Source organism: Zeugodacus cucurbitae, chromosome 5 (assembly GCF_028554725.1).
Source record: "Zeugodacus cucurbitae isolate PBARC_wt_2022May chromosome 5, idZeuCucr1.2, whole genome shotgun sequence".
NCBI classification, from domain to species: Eukaryota; Metazoa; Arthropoda; class Insecta; order Diptera; family Tephritidae; genus Zeugodacus; species Zeugodacus cucurbitae.
This window is the reverse complement of record NC_071670.1, coordinates 64318060-64339131: the sequence shown is the minus strand read 5'-3', so window position 1 is coordinate 64339131 and position 21072 is coordinate 64318060. Positions and strand designations below refer to the sequence as shown.

Below are 21072 nucleotides of genomic sequence, written 5' to 3'. Positions count from 1 at the left end.
AACCTGACATCTCTGTTGATTTTATTGACAACTAAGCTCACCAATTATAGTTTAAGATTTTGTGTTTAGGATTAACAAGTGTTTTAAGAAGTGCTTGACAAACTCGAAGTTTAATGTGATACTCTTTATATATAGGTTCTATATAGACTTACTGTCAAAATACTGAACGATGTCACCAAAAAACAGGGTTGTATCACCATAAACACCATACAATGTTGTTTTCAAGGCAAGATAAAAAAGTTATTTATTTTATAAACTCCACTCCTTGAATAGAATTTAATGTTGAACACCGAAATACTCGACAAACTCGAGTTTATGTCGGAAGAAAGTAGTTACTTTTTACTTTCTCCCATACAACTTACAAGTTAGACCACCAAAAAAGAGAGTGAGAACAAAGTTACTATTAGAAGCTCAGTGAATACCAAAGCCCGAAATTCAGAACACAAAAGGATTAACACCTGAAGAAACACTTGCTTCGAAATTGGTACAAAGCACATAAATATGAATATTCATTAAAAGAAAGGCTTAAAGGAAGACGGGTGATTGTTTTATGTAAACAAGTGAAGAAAATTCCTTTAATAAATCTTACAACAAAACAATAGCGATCAAAATACAAAGCATAAAATACACTTAAAATTGAAATGAAAATAATTTTTGTTTGCTTTCATAAGCTTCTCATTCATATTGCATTATTCTGGCTTTTTATTGAATTATTGCGCAATATTTGTTTTATTATTAATAATTGTGAGAAATGAATTCTTACATTGCATAAGAATAGATTATGAGAAATAAAGCACACTTGAAAGTGAATAAAGAGTAAATAAGGTATTAAGAAAGCTGTTAAAATATTTATCGAGGAACAATTATGTGAAAGAACACGTCCAGGAAGGATGAAATTTTTCTTAATTTGCTTATTGATATTATTGTTGTTTAAATAATTTTTATGTGTTTATTCTCCCAACTTATTGTTTAAGAAAGGAAAATAAGATTTGCTAATTTCGAATTGGATTACAATGGCAGTTGATCCTTTATACAAAGTTAGAGGATAGCATAGTCAATAGACCAGACAATGTTTCGTTAGTTGTATTGTTTGTGGCACTGTCTTGAATTATAGTCAAATTGAAGTGGGTTCTAGCATACTCAATGCTGTAAAATCTGAACAGTGTTGAAATTCATACATTTTACTATCATATCACAAAGTTAGATGCATCTAAGTTTATTCAAAACAGGTAAATTCTGAAATTTTATCACAAACTATAACACATCGAGAGATCCAAATAGATTTTGAGCAGTGACAGATTTACTTGCCTTGAATGTTGATAGGCTGTTGCCTAAGGTGTAAAGAAAAGAAATATTCAAGATATTCCAACGGTCTATTTCAAAGGATTTATGAGAAACCGAAACTAAGAGTCGAACAAAACAATCTCAAGTAAAAGCCAGGGTTTGCTATTTCTTGGAATTACTGAACTTGTTGGCACTGGTTTAATTATGCAGAGTATAATGGTGAGTTCTGAAACGTTTATCAGCATTTATTTAACATATTTCTTCGGAGAAATAAGGTAAATAGTTTTCAGTAGAAGGGAATAGAGAACGTTGAATTATTCTAACTTACTTTCATACTTTATCTTAGGTTTTTAGTTTATTCTAAAGATTAACAAATTTTTCTCAATCTCGTAGATCAAAAATAATATACTATATTTGCTTTCCAAAGCCTAAAAATTGAAGTGTTGTTCAGTTCATTGCATTACTCATTATCTACAATTCTCCCTGGCTTAAGATAATACCGAAGTATTTCAAAGTATTGTGCAACAAATTACTTTCTGCGTCATTGCCAAAGGCTTTCAAGTATTTGTGCTTTTAATATTTATTATCGGCGGTATTACTCATATCTGATACAGATTAAAAGCGAATGTAGTTATCTTTTAAACTCTACACAGTTTTCAGCACGGATTGGTAGTCAATGAGTGTCTATATTTATGTACAATTTCTGCGAAGTTCAATTTTACATAATTAAGGTTTATCTTTCTATATCCATCCGAAAAACTTTTTTGGATCTTTAAGTAGATTTCAAAATCAATAAATGTTGTACCTTGATACTTAAGTCTACCATATGGTGAATTAGAAATGTCACTTTCTTATCAAACTCTCCACTTAGCCACACAAACATTCAATTCAAATTCATTGGAGCGCGTGCCCAAGAACCACAAGTGCTTTGACATTTTAATAACGCCAGCGATAAGCGCAATTAATAAAATCTCCAATCCATATATATGAACGACCAGTGGCTTATGTGGCATTATCTAACTTACGAATATGTAAACTTGTGTAAACATAAATCAAAATCAATTGCTACTTAAGTACCTGCCTGCGCAGACCCTGAACTTAATGCTGTCAAAGTGACAGATAGTGAAAAAAACAAAAAAAAAACTTTTCAAGATTAGTTGGACGCAGTGCGAAGCTTACGCACACGAGAAAGATGCTGCAGTCGGATGTGGAAGCTCATTAAGTTTTTATGCGTTGGCAATGTAATTAAAATTAACTTGCATTTTTATCTGTGAAATTAGCGGTATTTATTGCGATAAAAGCGCTAGGGAGAGAAGGGCGTGAAATGGAGAGAGAGAGACATGAAAAATGTGGAGAGAAAGAGCAAACAAAGTATTTGGCTTCCCAAAAACGTTTTGCGCTTCCGCCGCCCCTACCACTACCACTTAAGCAAACTTAGTACCCTAATTAGCAACGCTACACCTGAGGCTGCCGCCGAGCACTCTGCTTTATTAGTAAAACAGCATAACTCATTAATTCCTTCTTTTTTCCAATTGCTTGGCAGCTGCGTCTACTCTACGCGCATATCACGAGCTCATTTGGCAAAGTTTACGCCAAAAATTCGAGCATCTAGTTGTTGTTAATTAGTATGGCTGGGCAGCGAGTGCGTGAAATATTTCCCAAAGTAAATCTTGAGTTAGGCTATGTAAGAATGAGTGTGTTGGTATCCTTTTGTGGGTCATTTGGGAGAAACTCGTACTTTGGGGAATTTTGACAGCCAAAATAAATAAATTGAGTTTCATTAAATTTATGTTCAATGCAACAAAAGGCAAACTTACAGGAAGTTGAAAAGAATTAAATTTGAGTAATTTGTTTTTCAACGTTTCTTTTGGTGTTTTAAGGTTGGAAATTTTCTCAGGGGAAATTAATGAATTGAAGATTATTTGGCAGTTAAAAAGATACAAGTTTGTGATAAAATGAAATTTTATTTGAAGAAAGTTGATTATCTTTTCTTTATCTTCTTTTTGAGAATTAGACGACAAATTATGGACAAAAGATTGACGATTTTTCTTGAATGGGACAAGAGTCGAATAGTTTCGGACCGATTTTAATGCTAAGAGGTTAACATATATATTATCTATAGTATAGAGAAAGACGAAGATTTTATAAATATATAGCAAAAAGAGGGTATAGTCTTTAAATTAAATTAGTTTTAGTTTTTGTGGCATGAAATTTTTATCCATGTTGGAGAGGGAACTCCTTTTTGATACCAAAATTTTCAGTGAGCCAAGTTCCATCAATTTTTACTCACTTTCGAAAGTGACACAGAGAGACAAATTGTTGCTTCGGTGAGAAAAAATCTAAAACCCCCCAAAATTTTCCACAAATTACAATAATTATAACCCTTTATCTGTTCACACAATTAAATCATTGATGAATGTCCAATATTTCACACAAAACACCTAAATAATAGACGAAAATTGCAACCATCCAATTGGCAGCGAGAGAATTTCACAAAAGCATGCGTAAATTGCTTGAACATATGTTCGCACACGTCAGCTGTTTCGCACGTCATTGTGGAGTAAATCATCATTTTGTAGACAGGTGTGAAAATGGCAAAACTGGCATTGGCACTACTCAAAAAATTAATTGCAATACATTTGGATGACGATGAATCATCAAACGCTTTCGCAGCTATTAGCGTCACAAAATGTTTATTTATGCGCAAAAGACACTTCAAAGACTGTCTGGTGAAATTAAAAATTAGTTTTAAATTAAATGCAATGACTAAATTTGCGGCGTTGCCACATGTTTGGAATTTTTGAGCTAAGAAAATTGATAATATAAACATATTATTACAAAGTGATTGGCATATTGAAGTGGTTTAAAGCGAATTTTATTTTAACATACTTTTCAAAGGGTTGACACCTGTTTAAATTACGTATAAGAGGGATAACTCATGGAATTTTATTAGTTAAACGTAAATTAAATTAAATTTCAGTTTATAATATTATTCACAGAGTTGCCACCTATTTATTTAAATGGTTTATTCAGTTAGCATGACAAAATAAAAATAATTTCACTAGATGCGGATGAAATTAAACATATTTTAACCGATTTTTTCAACAAAATTTTTTAAAGGGTTGCTAATTTAATTAAAATTAATTGTTAAAACTATTCAATATAAGAATTATAAAAAATGACAAAAAAAATAATTTAAACATTTTCATAAAGAAACATACCTAATTAGGACCCGTAAATTTTTTAGTATTCGATGAGGTCTACAACTTTACTTCCGGCGTTTTTTAGTAAATTTAAGTTTTTTTTTTGTATAAAAACGGTTACAAATGTCGATGAGCCTCAGCCGCACTTTTCTTGGACTTAAAAAAGAAAAGCAAAATTTCCAGCAAATGTCGAGAATTCGGCTCAAAAAGTGACACTTTCAGTTGAGAATAAGTTTGGAATGCAAACAGATCTCTACAAATATTTTGTTGGGTTAATGTTGACACAAATGTCCAAGTTCAATATAAAAGAAAATCAATTTAATCGACCAGTGCTTGACCGTTGTAAGTGTAATTTTCGCAGATCGTTGACCCATTTATTGGCTCAATAACTTCAAGATCAGCAAAACCAACTCAGCACGGCTCTTGAATCAAAAATTTATTGAGTCTATTATTTCTAGCTGAAAAAAATATACTATTTAATAATTCGTTGCAATAGACCTCCCGAAAATGAACTATTTACTACGAAAAAATGTGCTTTCCTTAATTTATTACACATATCGGAGCCCCCAACGTGATAAGACACTTCTTCAACAGTTTACGAAACTCCCTTGCATTGTTGCATCACACTGATCGTGACTGCTGATCATCATCACGTAAATATTTTCAATGACACATATTCCTTTTTTTAACTCATTGCATCATCTGTCATTCTGACAATTGATTTTTAACGCCCCCCCCTGTGTGTCACTCACCTGTGATCCAGCTCACGCTTGTAGCCATGATAGGGCGCATCGATTTGTGAGCCATTGTGTTGCGCCAACTCCTGTTGCCCGGGAACGGCGAGTGTGACCGCTGTTGTGCTCGCCGCCGCCGCCGCCGCTTGACCCACAGCGCTACCACCATTCACATTTTTACCGTTAGGCGCCGCCGCAGTTGTTTGAGACTTGCTGCCATTTGGGCCACTATTGGTGAATGAAGACATTCTCGCAAGCGGTGTGGATGTTGTTGGTAGAGGATTTTGAATCTCAAAAACGTCTTGTGACAAATCCGGCATAATCTTTTTACTTAAGAAATAACGTTTTTGCAATGCTTTTGGTTGCTCTTGTTTTTGTTGTTCTCTTTTTGGTGTATTTAATTTCTGCAGTACACTATCGCTACTAAATTTAGCAGCAATTAAATGGAAATTTGTTATGACGCGTCGCCGATAAGCGTTAAACCGTGTGACAATAAAGCGACTAATTTCTAAATGAATTTATTTACAAGCACGCACACATCTATACTAGATATAAAGAAACACTAAATGTTGTTGTTGTTTGTGTGTTTGTATGAATTCACTTTGTTTTGTATTTGTAAATATATTTCACTTGCAGTGAGTCGTCAGCAAATACCAGCTATATGTATGTATGTATGTTTGAACTTTTGTTTGCCTTGTGAAACACGCCGTTAGCCACTTCCAAAGCGTATATATTTACACTCGTATGCCGTATGCAAATCGCTACGTCCGTCTCTGTGGATAGGTGTTGAGTAACTGGTATTACTTGCGAGTATAAGCTTTACTTTTTTCCGAAGAGTGGGAGCAAAATGCTTTTACGCTTATTAAATTGAGCGTGAAAAAATTGAAATATACATATGTTTATAAATATGTATTTGCGTGTCTGTTTGCTTATCAATAAGCTTATCAAGTGGCTGTACGAAGTGTTGAACATATGCGAGCGTGTAGCCAACAATAGTGAGCTGCAGTGTTTTGAGTGGTACTATAGCCCCTCGCCCAACACGCCCACAGCGTGCAAATATAAATGCATATATACATATATGTACATATCTCATTGCATTCAAAACAATCTACTGACAGTGGGCTCAATATGTGATCATCATCTTTTCTACGTGCCAGCTCTCATGCTCACTTACACACGCAGTGATCGCTCTCTCATCAACAGAGTTGCCATGTGGTTGTAAAATATTTCAATGGTATTTTATTTTATTTTTATTATGGGAAAATAAAAAATATTTAGAAACAAAAAATAAATAACTCAAAAATATTTTAATTATTTTAGAAAAAAAAATTCAGAGTAATTCTGAGTTTGAAGACGAAATCGTATTTTTCTCAAGTGGGTTTGAAAATTTCAAAAAATCTATTTCTCGGTCTTATTAAATAGTACAATTTGTTTAAAATAGTATTCAAAAATTTCAAATCGTTCCGAGTAAAATTCCAAAAGTTAGACCCTTTGGAGGTTCCGGCCATCAGGCCACATTAGTTTCGATTGAAAACTTTAAACGCGTTTTTCTGAAAACTAAATCTTCTAAGCTGGTGGATACAATTTCTTGGAAATTTTAAAATTTATGTAGCGATTTGGCTCAAATTTAGCACATATCTTTGATATAAAACTCTATAGTTTTTAAACGAAGGATGGTTAGAGCCAATACATGGCGAAAATTTTTCCAAAAAAAAATATTTTTTTCTTCAGTCTTTTAAATTCAAAATTTTTATATGTTTCTTATCCTTCGTTTAATAATGATATTTAGCCATGCACTACCGAAATATTTTTGGTTTATTGATTTTTAAAGAACCAATAATGAGTAATACTGTCCAGGGCAATAGCTTTTTGAGACGTCATGGGAGATGAGTTACCAACGGCTGAGTTTCGGAATTTTTAAACACAAATTTCAAGAAATACTGTTTAAATATGTAGCCTCGATATACTGAATTGTTTAAATAAAATAATAATGATTCTATATATTTAAACAAAAAATAGTAAAAATATTCTTTTTAACCTCTGAAACACCAACTAACCCCATAAATGACTTTTGACCGAATTCATTCAAATTAAAATCCTCTGAGTTAATTTTAAGATCTTTTTAATGCTGAGAAATTGCAATAATTTTCGGATCTTGAAAATTTAAAAATATTTTTTTATTTCATAAAATACCGGAAATATTAAGCTTGAAAACAATCTATTAGCCAATTGGTTTAAAGTCAATAAATTCGTTAGAGTTGTGGTATTTTGAAAAAGGGAATTACATCAGGAAAAATATTTTTTTTGTTTTGTTTTTCAAATACCGGAAATATTAACCTTGAAATGACACTTGTGTTGGCCTATTGGTTGTTGGGCAATGGGTTCGTTATAATTGTGGTATTTTGAAAAAAAGTAGAAAAATAGGGACTACATACATCAGTGAATAAAACACAATAAAAAGAAACTAAAAAAAAATATTTAATAATGACTTTTTTCTGTTCCAAAACCGCAAGAGTTTTTTCGCTGGAAAGCAATTTAATGGGAATGAGGTGGAAATTAACGAGATTGAGGTTATTTTGAAACGTAATACGAATCGTACTATACAAATTTCTTTGAAAATTTGGAAGATCGTTGTAAACGGTATGTCACTCTCAATGACACCTCTTTTGAAATCATCTAAGAAATCGAATTTGTTGCAACAATGTTTTTTTTTGAAGCAATAACAACTTTTTAGATTATCTACTTAACTGTTATACATATATTGAATATTCGGATTTTTTCGAATAATTGAAAAATCGAAAGATGGAAGATGGAAGATGTGGACAATTCGATGTAAATTTTAAAATTTAAGCTTATCAGATTCAAATAATCTCTAGATATCCATGTATACCGATCTATACTCCTATTTAAGTTCTCCGCTGTTAAACTAGATTTGAGCTAATCTTTTATAAGATCATTAGATACAATGTTTCATCCTATGATTCATTCGAGCATATTCGCCAAGAAAAGAAATATGTTTTCATATTCATGAGTCAACTCTTTCATTGTAATTTGCGATATTCAATAGCGATTCTTTATGGTGAAATTATAAATATAAATTGTTTAACAATTTAAGAAGTGTGAATTTTCGAAAAAGCTATCAAAAGTAGACCCAAATAATAAAAATTAACACAAAATTCTAAAATCTATCACTTTTGGTCTAATTTCACACACAAACGGCAACACTGCTTCCGCTAGCTGAAGCTACTTGCGCTGTCTCACGTTTTTGTTGTTCGAAAACCAAAAACAAAAAAATTACAAAAACATTTTATTGCTGAACTGGTTCACGTTGCATTTTTTTTTGTTTTTGTTAACTTTTTTTTGTAAGCTACTTGCAATGTTCCTTCTCTGTTGTTGTTGTTGAGAATATTGTTTTGAAATTGTTTTACTGACAAAAAAATTATTTCTGTTTAAGGTTATTTTTAAATATTGAAATTTATAAATAAGTTCACTGTAGTGAGCAAAATGAATGGAATGAATTGCAATTGTATAAATTTTGAATTTTATATATGTAAATTCGCAGTAAAATTTCGCACTCTTGCTTTCATTAACGAATTAATACTTTTATCTAGCGATTTTTTGCTTCATGAATATATTTTTGCCATTTTGCTCACTGCTCTGTTTATTTGATTATTATGCGCATCGGCACGCCACTTTATGCGCTGCTTTGTGTACTTTTCTATGTGTGTACATATGGATGTAGGAATATTTTTACTTTATTTGTCCATCAGCAACAACATGACAAACAAAAGAGAAAAAAAATGAGATAAATACGAAAAAGAATAAAATTCCGTTTCCGCAGCAGCGAAAATATAGCGCATAGTGTGGCTACAAACGCACAAATTGTCGTACATACATACAAATATATGTCTTAGTATAAAAAAAAAATAATAAAAAAACAATAAAAAGAATAAACTACGCGTTTCCACAATATTTTAATTTCATTAATTCTTCTTTACCTAATTTTCTTGTAAATTAGTATTTTTTAATAATGTATATTTTTGTTTATAATTTTGAATTATTTATTAACAATTTTATTCTTATTTATTTTGTTAAAAACAAAATTCACTCAGTCAACATTTAACACAAATTATGTTTTTCGTGCAGTTCACTGCTCCAGTTTTATAGCGTCGCATACGTAAAAGTCTACAATTCCGTACGGGTTATAAAGCACAACTGATCGCAGAGAACGAAGCGGGAGCTTGGCAGCTCAATAATTATTTCCACATGTAGGCAACGAGTAACCAGCTAACGATCTAACGATCGTACAACAACAACAATTGTGTGTGCTTTAATAGCTTACACAAAGAAATTGCTGAGAGCGAATATGTTGATTGGGGAAACTTTTTTTTTGATGAGGCGCAAGGTAAAGAGCGTACGCAGTGCGCACCGTGGGTTGAAAGTGAGGAAAAATGGTAATCAAATTTTGGAACCAAAATAGATGGCAAGATGCTTTTTTAATGAGATAGGTATTTTTCGAAGATATTCCCCTTGAAATTTGTAATTGCAAAAATTTTTCTATAGAAAAATTACATTTCCTTAAGAGTTTTAGTATTCCTATATCTAGAAACAACTTTGAAGGAAAGGTAGGGAAAGCTCTCATAATTGAACACAACAACCAATAAAGTAACCAAATGATGTACTTTGAGGTTGAAATCCGATACCCACAAAAGGTCAGAAAAGGACAGACCGGAAAGGAGGCCGTAAAATGGGTAGAATTAAATACTTGAGACTAACTGTAGAAACAGGGAATTTTAAAATTTCCAAAAGACCATTTGTCAATTTTCAGCTATATTCATTGCTTACTTTCTCTGTAGCAGCCGTACATTTCGTTGCGTGTTCGTAAATTCTTGGCCAAAAACAATACTGCAACGATGCTCCAGTCTCTATATTCATCAGACATAGCTCCGTGTGACTTTTTCCTATTTACAAAATAGGTTCTCCTTAAGGGCCGTCATTTGTCAAGCAAACGAGACAACGCTGAAAGAGCTAGACCCAAAGGCTATCCCAAAAATCGAGCTTGAGCAGTGTATTGACGAAAGAAGCTCTAGCATAAATGCTTAATATCGAATGGGGACTATTTTGTAGGCGATAAAATTAATGTAGATGATTCAATAAATTTTTTTTAACACCCCTCGTGGACCTTAGTATCATTTCTTCTTTATAGGTGTTATTTAATTAGAATTCTATGTTCTTGATTCATAAAGCAGCTTTAGAATTTCAGTTCGAATTCAACAGTTCTACAATTGGCAAATATTTCTAATAAAATGATCATTACATCACATTTTTGCCCATATTCCATACATAAACGACCCACAGTACAGCACTCACCAACTAGCTTTCGTTATCCAAAGCGTAGTGGTGATATGTTGGGTGCGAAGACTCTTCAAATATAACTTCACTTTCATGAGAAGACATTTTCTAACGACGTCACTACCTACAGAGAGTCACAAAGTCTATGTTGGTTGATGATGGTGTTGTTGTTGTATCAACTTTATTAAATTTGTTGCTGTTTAGACGCTTGGGAGGAGGGTGTGTCGGTACATTATTAGTTATGATACGTGTATACATAAGTATATACATAAATATATGAAATGATGACTGTATACATACAGACGAAATTATATAGCTAATAACACGCGAAAGAAAATCGTAAGATTTGAGGGAAATACAAAATACGCAATTTTTAGATTTTACGATCACCCTTTCTTACAAATAACAACTCCCTGTTAAGATTATTTCACACTTGTTGACCGCTCTTATTAACTCCTGTTTATGTACAAAGACTCTTTCGCCAAAGAGTCATATTTCGTAAACCCCAAAAAAATATTTTCAATGGAAGCTTGTTATTCAAAACTGTCAACAATGGACCAAAACTTGGAACTGGCTATTAACAGTAAACAATTAATCTTATTTAAATAAGAAGTTCAAATTTGGGGATTTCCCGAATAATTTTGAGATTTGCTAATTTTTTTTAATAGTACCCTAATTAACACGCATATCAACTAAAAGTCTGGGCTTTTGTCGTTTCAGCCCATCAAATTCCAAACAAAAATAACCACTCAGCTTTTTTTATGGAAACCTCGATTTTTATGCTCGTCTATTTGTTAATTTATAGGCAATTTTTTGTTTTGATTTGCTGTTGAATTACTGTTAATTTGTAGCGTTTAATTTGATTGAAGTTTAGCTGTTTAACTGACAGCTGTCAAGTGTGGATAAGTGCTTAGTGAAGAGAAAGTAACGGAACTTGACAACAAGTGTGCTTTTAGCGATTTTTCATTGCTTTTTAGCTAAATTTTGCAATGGTTATCAAGTGTAGCCTTATAGTATGAAAAAGGGTTAAAAATAAATATCAGAAAAAAAAATAAATGAAATCTAAAATCTTTTTGACATTAAATACAATAAACTTTATAATTTATTAAGTTGACCATATTGCGTTAATTATTATTACACCCTGAACAGGGTATATTAAGTTTGTCACGAAGTTTGTAACACCCAGAAGTAAGCGACGGAGGCCCTATAGAGTATATATATATATATAAATGATCAGTATGTTGAACTGAGTCGATTTAGCCATGTCCGTCTGTCTGTCTGTATATATAAGAACTAGTCCTTCAGTTTTTAAGATATCGTTTTGAAGCTGATCATTTTTTCGTAAAAAATGATAAGAAAATACATATATATTGTTTTATCATAGAAGTTTCTCAGAAAACATATTTTTTTCATAGAAATTTTTAAGAAAACATGTTTGATCTATAAAAAATTTTAAGAAAATATATATTTTTATCAGAGAAATTTATTTTTTTTTAACTGTAATTGTTTTTTATAAAAATTATAAATTTTACATAAAATATTTTTGTTTCAAAATCATACCAATTTCTCAGAAAATAAATTAGTAAGACCTACACCGACACACTTTAAAGAAAAAAAAACGATAAAATTTAGAAATATTTTTAATAAAAATTTAAAAATATTTTTAAATGTGACCTGAGTTTGTTTAAATATTAAGACACTCTTTTTATTATTGTTAATTTCTTATTGACAATTATTTCTCTCAGTGCTGTCATAAAAAAAAATAAGTTTGTATCGAGTTATGACTGACATACTTTTCTAATATTCAAATATTCAAGCGTGCACTTGTCAATAATCACGTGTAGATTCATAAATGGATACTTATATACATATTCACATATTTATACATATGTACATATGTAAATCCATCACACCTGAACAGCTTTTACGGCCAGAAATACAACAAATCATTGTCACCCAAAAAAATTGTGTGGGACGTCTGAGCGCTTTCCCAAATATGACAAGCGATCGTGAAGTTTGTATACCCTCTTTGACGCAATGAATTTCAAAAAAGATTATAGGATAATTTATTCGTTTATCCCCTTACAATAAGAGCAATAAGTTAACATAAACAGTTAACGCCGAAATAGAGAAAATTAATTGAAAAAATTAAATAAATAAAGTCTTTGAAGCTTTCGGATAGTCCACATAAGATCTGATCTGATCACAAAGATCTGAGTCCATAAATGCTTATTCATATTTAGACCTCGTCGGTTATTATCTTTCAGTAAAGCAATTCAGTAATAAGGTTTTGAAAGGCCTCAAGGATGTCTCATGAACAAACTTTTGATCTTGAGTTTTAATTTTTGATATAGATCTTTTAATAACGCCTATATGATTTTTAATGAGTTTTGATCCACCTACAGAAAACAAAATAGAGTAAGAACTAGTATTAAAAATGAAAGTCCATGCACTCAACTGTTTAGAAGTCAAACGTCCCTTAAAATTAAAGTATAGGAATATAGGAAGATCAGTATGAACATGGGAGCTATTCTAAAGCTCTCAAGATAAAACTAAGATGGGAAAATCATATTTAGCGTACGGCAGTTAAAATTCAATGCTTTCTTATTCTCAAATCAAGAAAAGAAATATAATTGGTAACAATAGTAGCAAAGAGGTTTTCAAAACGAACGAGATGAAAAAACGTCGAATAAAGTATTAAGTCCGCGTTGAAATGAATATTTCAGATTCGGACTTTATCAATTCAATTGTGAAGGGTATAATTTGTATTATTATATAAATTTCAAATCAGACAAACTATCATAAACGCGATTAAAAGTTCACGGGTATAATTCCCGTTATGACATTTTTTCAGCTTTCTGTACGAACGTGAGTGAAACGCTTTGTCCGACAGACAGTAGACTATTATTGGACTGTCATAACACTCGATAGATAATAACTACAAACACAACTGTATTCACAAATATTATAAAGTGTATATAGAAAATATGACTATAATATTATATTTTAATTGTAAATATTTTTATGTGAGCGAAAAATTTTATGTTTGCCAGTCAATCAGTAGTCACTCGACGATTCGCTTTCGGCGATAAGCCTTGCTGATAACACTAGTCGTACAACAACAATAATATAATAACACTAAATTATATTGTCTTAAAATGTTTTTTCATAGCGATTAGATGAGAGTGAACTTTGTGATTACATAAAAACAAAAATGAATGCAATAATATTTATGTGCGCACAGTTTTGCGTTTTAGGGACGGAGAAATTAGACGATTTTGAAAAAAAAAATAAAATATATTATAATAAAATACAAACATTAGTTTAGCACGTGTTTGGTCAGGCGTTGAATTGCTATCGCCATATGCGAAATATTCGTGCAAGGGCGATTTGGAAAAATCGCTGTGTGGGCGGTTTTTTTGTAGACGATACACTTTAGTGGCGCTGCTTGTTTACCGTTCGCACTATAAATACCCACCTATGACTGTTTGTTTAGTAATTTTCCACTGTGATGTGTTATCAAAGCAATTTTATTTTTAAACTTTCGACAAAATAACAATAATGACAACACGTTTAAAACTTTCTTTAATTCGTTTTTCTTAAAACCATAATTGTCGAAATGATCTACTGAAAAGCACACAATGAAAACAATAGGAATGATTCATAAGAGGATAATGATAACTCAGTTATTGTTCCAGATAAATACATCAATTTCTTTAAGATTATCACCTCATACTAGGGTTGCCAAGTTTTAGTACTGAACGTATTAGGTCTACAACTTTGCATCCGCCGTTTTTTATACTCTCGCAACAAAGTTGCTACGAGAGTATTATAGTTTTGTTCACATAACGGTTGTTTGTAACACCTAAAACTAAAAGAGTTAGATATAGAGTCATATATACCAAAGTGATCAGAGTGACGAGTAGATTTGAAATCCGGATCTTTGAAATCTGCCCGTCTGTCCGTCTGTCCGTCTGTGCAAGCTGTAACTTGAGTAAAAATTAAGATATCTTGACGAAACTTGGCACAAATATTCCTTGGCACCATAAGAAGATCAAGTTCGAAAATGGGCAGTTTCGGACAGTTGCCACGCCCACAAATGGCGAAAACCAAAAACACATAAAGTGTCATAACTAAGCCATAAATGAAGATATAAAAGTAAAAAAGTTTGGAATAAAGGATCGCACTAGGAAGGGGCATATTTGGATGTAATTTTTTTGAGGAAGTGGGCGTGGCCCCGCCCACAAATCGGTTATTTATATTTAACTCGCAAACTAATAAAGCTATACAAACTAAACTTTCTGAAGTCGGTTCTCTTACATACCCCACCACACACCATGAAAATAGTTGAAATCGGATAATAACCACGCCCACCTCCCATACAAAGGTTAGGTTGAAAACTACTAAAAGTGGGTTAACTAACTAACGAAAAACGTCAGAGACACCAAATTTTACATAAGAAATGGCAGAAGGAAGCTGCACTGAGATTTTTTTTACAAAATGGAAAATGGGCGTGGCATCGCCCACTTATGGGTCAAAAACCATATCTCAAGAACTACTCGACCGATTCGAATGGAATTCGGTATATATTATTTTCTTGGCACCCTGATGACACGCGTGGAAAATGGATGATATCGGTTCACAACCACGACTACTTTCTTTATAACTCATTTTTGAATTTCATCTTATTCCTTCACTTTATAATATATACATAAGGAACCAATGAAGATAGCAAAATAAAACTTTACACAAATACTGTATATGATCTGTGGCATCACTTGTGAAAAAATTGTCGAAATCGGACTATAACTTTTCAAAGCGCCGAATACCGAATATGAAGAATTCAGTGTCCCATGGTAATTTTTTATCGAAAATTTCGGTAAATCTCTCAGGTATCTTAATTTAATTTAGAGGAAATATTTTTCTTCTAATAGTGTAACTTCCCCTACCTCTCATATACCTAATTAAAGGATTTTCAAATCGGGTCAAATTGAGTGTTATCTTAATAAAAATATATCAATAAATTGCCTTTAGCCTTTCCTTACTTGTTTTTTTGTAAATTTAAGTTTTTTTGTATAAAAACGGTTATAAATGTCGATGAGCCTCAGCCGCACTTCTCTTGGAAATAAAAAAGAAAAGCAAAATTTCCCGAAAATGTCGAGAATTCGGCTCAAAAAGTGACATTTTCAGTTGAGAAAAAGTTTGGGATGCAAACAGATCTCTACAAATATTTTGTTGGGTTAATGTTGACACAAATGTCCAAGATCGATATAAAAAAAGAAATTGATTTAATCGACCAGTGCTTGACCCTAGAGACATCTATTGGAAAACGGCGGAAGCAAAGTTGTAGAACTAATATTTAGTTCTGTATTGTTATCAATTAGGTTTACTACGACTGGGTATAAAAAGAAAAATATGGTGGAGTAGTTTGTGAAACCTATATTTCTCCTAAGAGCAGATATATTCTCTATTTACTACTTATGAACCTCTATACTATAGGTCTGAGTTTAAGAGAAAATTGAAATTTTAGCTTTATTATAAAGATAAGGATTTGGCATTATATTTCGAGGCAAGTAACTGGGCTAGAAACCGTTGAGGCCGACTCGAAAAAATTCCAGCCGAGAGGCTTAATTTTCAAAAAAATATTGCCTCAATGAAAACCCCGCGTCTATAAAACACTAGTTCGTGAGATGCTGTAGTAAGATGAAAGTCAAGATCCAAATCTCAAATAGACACAATTTTACGGAAAACATACATATTTTAGGATAGAATATTAAAATAAACTGATTTCGAATTAATTTAGGTTCTATGGGAAGATATAGTTTATAGATCAATTGAGCGATTAAATGGCAATGTGCAACAAGGAAAAAAGATACAGTTCACTTTTGAGGTGGGCGCCGCAGGAATGTTTCGGTAATCATAACAGATCACGTTATTCTTATTGAAATGTCTTTAAATTCATGAATTGATGCGCAAAAAAAAAAACAAATATACGTCAGCATACATACGATTACAAATGAATATAAATCTCGGTATGTATGGGAAACCAGCAGAGCAACAACAAAAATTTGAAAACAAAGTCATTGACAGAACGAACGCGAGGTGGCAACGCAAATGCGGGTATCAAAGCTATTGATAGATGAATTGATAAGCGTTGTTTTGACGGTACAACGACCCAACACCTCAAGGGAGCATAATATGGATCGTACGATTGCGATAGAATTAACGGTTGAGTTGAGCGAGTTGCGTCAAGCGATGAGTTACAACAACCTGATGACGTTGATCAGTGCTGTGATTACAGCAATATTATCACTTTCCGGCAATGGCGGTACTGCACCTTCCAACGCTCTCTCCTACATTTGAGAGATTGCAGTTGCAATAGAAAACTCTAATTTATAATTAAGGAGCGACTAACATTTAAATGCAACTCCTTTTGTTGCCCGGAATTAACCAAAATGTTGACTAAAGAACTCACAACTTACTTGACCATTCCTACTTTTCAATTACTTTCCCTGTCTCTCTCTTTTTTTCGCTTCCTCTCAATGCATGCTAATCAATTTGACAGCATTCAGTCGACGCTCTTGATAAGATGCAGTGGCTTCTGATTCTTTTATTTTCGACTGTTTATTTTCAATTTTATTTATGAAGTGTATGAATTCAAATTGTTATTGTTGGCATTTTTGTTTTGCCTACGAAACCAATGGCATTGGCAATGGAAGGGGTGTGGTGGCGTCGGTTGTTGGAGGTTGGTGTTTTGTGAGGTCAGCGCACCTCGTTGGCATTTGTTTATATAGCAATTATATAGTCAGCGACTCTGTGTTGTTTTTTCTTAAAAACAAAAAATAACAACAAAAATAAAAAATGAAATAAAATTAAAAAATAAGAAATAAAAAATCAATCGAAAGATAGCGGCATGCTTGAAGAGCTTGTTTGCTACTTTTTGCTATCAGTGCTCTTGAAATTTATTCTTTTTATTAAATATTCAAATAGAATGTATGAAAAATTTTAGAAAATTCATTGAGAGACATATGTTGTATATACATAATCATTTATACTAAAGTACTTACAACAATCCAATTAACAATTCACTCACTAAAAATATTAATAAAAATTTTTCAAACTCGGCTCCCGGTGCTCCGCTCTCATCTACAAATACTAGTTGAGTGTAAGTACTCAGTAGAGTACAATATAATTTATGCTGAAGCATAGTTGAAGCGTGTAGAAGTGTGTAGTGTAGAGTGCTTGCTAGCGAAAGTTTAAATAAGTTCAGTATTTGTTGCTAATAGTTAAATCAACAATTGATAAAAAAAATTTCCACTACGTAGGAATTTATTTAGCTATATAAATAGACTTTGTACATTCCTTTTATATTTAAAATGTCAATAAATTTTAGAATACTTCATCATTATAAGTATCTAAATTTGATTTCAGCAAGCATATACTTGAGTTCTGAGAACCGCAAGAAGTCACTGAAGGCTAAAACTGGAATATACTGTGGATACGGAAGCAATTCGTGCCCAAATTCATGTGGTTTTGATAACGTTTTGAACAACATTTTCAAGGTTAGGTATAACCTCAAAACAATTAGTTTTTTTTCATAGACATACACCGTTACGAATTTACATAATATTACGTAATATCCTCTAGAATGTTTACAAATAAGACCAAATGGTAAGTTGGCAATAATTTAGTATTGCGCCTAATTACAATTTATTAGATTTTGAGCCTCTTTCTTTCTTCTACTGAAGATCACAGAATTAATGGGATCCTTATAACCAAATAGTGATCGGAAAAGTCAGCTATTACAGTATCGCTTAATTCTTTCTTCATATTGATTCTTGAAAGTGTCGAATTGTTGTTATTGTGGCAGTTCTTTAGTACTAAAAGTCTCTCTCCAGATGAATAAAAATGTAAATAAATATTCATTATAAGAGAGAATGCGCACCTGGTGTGGATAACGTTTTCATATTGCCTTTGACCACGTTTTTTTGAAGCTTGAGGTTTGTAACTACATTTTTTATTGTTTCATAGACAATTTCGCTTTCAAAACCTTAAATGAATTTTTATAAAAGGAGTATGAACGGTGGTAGGTTAATATAGTTAGGATTCAGTGTAAGCATTTAGATTAAGAATAAAGAGATTTAGTTGAATAGAATAACGTTGAATGCTAATGACTTACAAGTCCCATAAGATACATTCTTTTAGATAGATTAACCTCCATAAGAAAACATTGGAATTTATATATTCTTTAGTACTTTATGAATACATACGCCGAGTGCTAAAAAAAATAACGAAAATTGTAATATTCGCCAGACATGACTTCGTGTATCTATTCTCAAAATTGAAGAGAATCTTAAAGGCCCCTTAGTATACGAGAAATCACTGAAAGAGCCAATGATATCCCAAAAACCGAGTTTGAGAAGTGATTCGACTATTGGAAAAAGCGCCGACATGAGTGCAAAATATGGAATTGGCACTATTTTCAAGGCGACAACATTAATGTAGACGAATATAAAATATTTTTTAACAAAAAAACGAAAATTCCCGTTATTTTTTGAACATTAATCTCACATATTTCATATAAACGGTGCTTCAAAGATTTTGCTTAAATATTTATAATCTTTCACGTTAGAATCTTAGATCCTCACTCAACATCTGAGAGTAAATCTGAGTCTAGTTATGAATTGAACTTACCTATTACTGGCTTTGCGATAGTATTTCTTCTCCGATGACCGTGGCATCATTAGGTCAACAGAGTTATCAATTTCATCCGCCATTGGCTGAAAATTTAAATTCCAAAGAGTTAAAATAAATTTGAGATTTAAAGGAAATTTGTGCAAACTCTAAATTAGTAAAAGTAACCGCAAATAATAGAAAATGATGTTAAAAATGTAGCGCATAAATAAAAGACATTTTTGAGTTACCAAATAAAAGAGATAAAAATAAGATTACAACAGCACAAATTTAGAACAGAGCCATGTAGTACCAGCAGTCAGCTAATATCGAGATTAGAATAAAAAATGAAAAAAACCAAAATCATAAAACTGGCACAACGAACACAATCAAGCAAGCGCATATGACCCAAAGCGAGACTAGCTAAAGATAAAGGACCACAATGCGAAGGTGGCGCCCCTACAAAGCAAGCAATAGTAATTCTACGCCACGCTGCGGATGACAAATTCCGTTTTGTATACGTAATTCACAGCTTCCTTTGTTTCCTCTGGTCTTTTTGAATATTGCCTTGGCGAGATTGGTAGTCGCCAGCGAACAAAGCGAAGCTGCAAGTACCAAATTGGAACATCCAATGAAGCCGGCAGCATGCAGCGCAGTGTGATGGAGTACACCACAGTGCGTGCAACATGCGGCACGTGGCATACATACGGTACAGCTGATGTGGCACGCGATGTATTTTTATATGTTCGTGAGAGTGGGTGTGTCAAGCGTAGTGGTAACGTGACAGAATGAGGACGCATATAAACTAACTGTGCCAGTTGGAGTATGAAATTGAAAATTTCAGTTATATTTTTAACTTAACGGTAGCTCATGGCATTGTTTTAGTTTTGGACGGCGAAATTTTATGCGGAAAAATATGAGTTTTCGTTTGGTCGAGCTTTCAAGCTATTTATTTCAGTAGCTATTCAGAGGATTCCTGGACATTTGTTACCGTCGCTTAATACATGCTGGAGACCGCATGACTGAGAAAATCCTCTGGAAAGAAGCCTAAACAGGAGTCTAGCCAACTTTTAAAATCGATCACTCTATTTTTGTCGACTCTTTGACCAGATTTTGTGATCGCATCGGATCGGATCCCTTTGGAACCGACATCAGGAAATGGTCAAAGGAAACACTGGTTGACTCTATCCGATGAACGGTCGACAAAGATCATGAAGATCCGGTTGACATTATGGCATCTGATGGTTATATATTTTCGATGAACGGTCTCTATTATTTTACTATAAACAGTTACTGTAGTGGAAGAGGTCCAGATGACACCAACCTAGAGATGGGTTGGAGGAGTAGAGGAGAGATAAAAGATCCAATGAGTATCGAAGTTGCTCAGTTCTGTCAGGTACATTGAGCTTTGGATCTATCTATTAAGGGATCCGTCTTTCCTTTCGAATGGCAGTCGGAGAAAGAGGGAGGACGCCGAGTTTGGGCTTTTGGGTATACAGATTCTATAAATTAATCTCTGGGGATTATTTAATAGCAACGTGAAAATAAAGATTAAGATGAATGGCTGAGGAATAATCAAAATTGGTGAATTTTTTCATATCAAAGTTCAACAGAGAAGGACACAGTCAAGGTCAGGAAAAAAAGTAAAAGCATATGACTAACTACGAGTACCTTGCAACAAAGTTGTTGTTCTGAAAAAATTCGATAAAAAAATATTGGTTTTTAACAAGTTATTGACTTTTGCAACTGACGTCGTGGACTTTAAAGTACAATTAAGCTTACAAAACTTTAAGTACCATTCTTTCTCTTACTTTATAATAAAATTT

The 21072-nt window shown here is 32.7% G+C and overlaps 1 protein-coding gene across 6 annotated transcripts in view; it reads right to left on the bottom strand.

Annotated features, from left to right (window-relative positions):
- The window catches only part of LOC105208788 (cytosolic purine 5'-nucleotidase), a 71191-nt gene that overhangs the window by 46221 nt on the left and 3898 nt on the right, over positions 1 to 21072 (bottom strand). For 2 of the 6 annotated variants that reach the window (XM_011178823.3, XM_011178824.3), the window contains one exon: positions 19268 to 19353. In XM_011178823.3, coding sequence (XP_011177125.2) covers positions 19268 to 19353 — 86 coding nt within the window. Of the gene's footprint in view, positions 1 to 5239; positions 5767 to 9219; positions 9356 to 19267; positions 19354 to 21072 lie in introns of those variants that run through there. The other 4 variants (XM_054232419.1, XM_029038092.2, XM_054232420.1 and 1 more) reach the window with 4 other exon arrangements.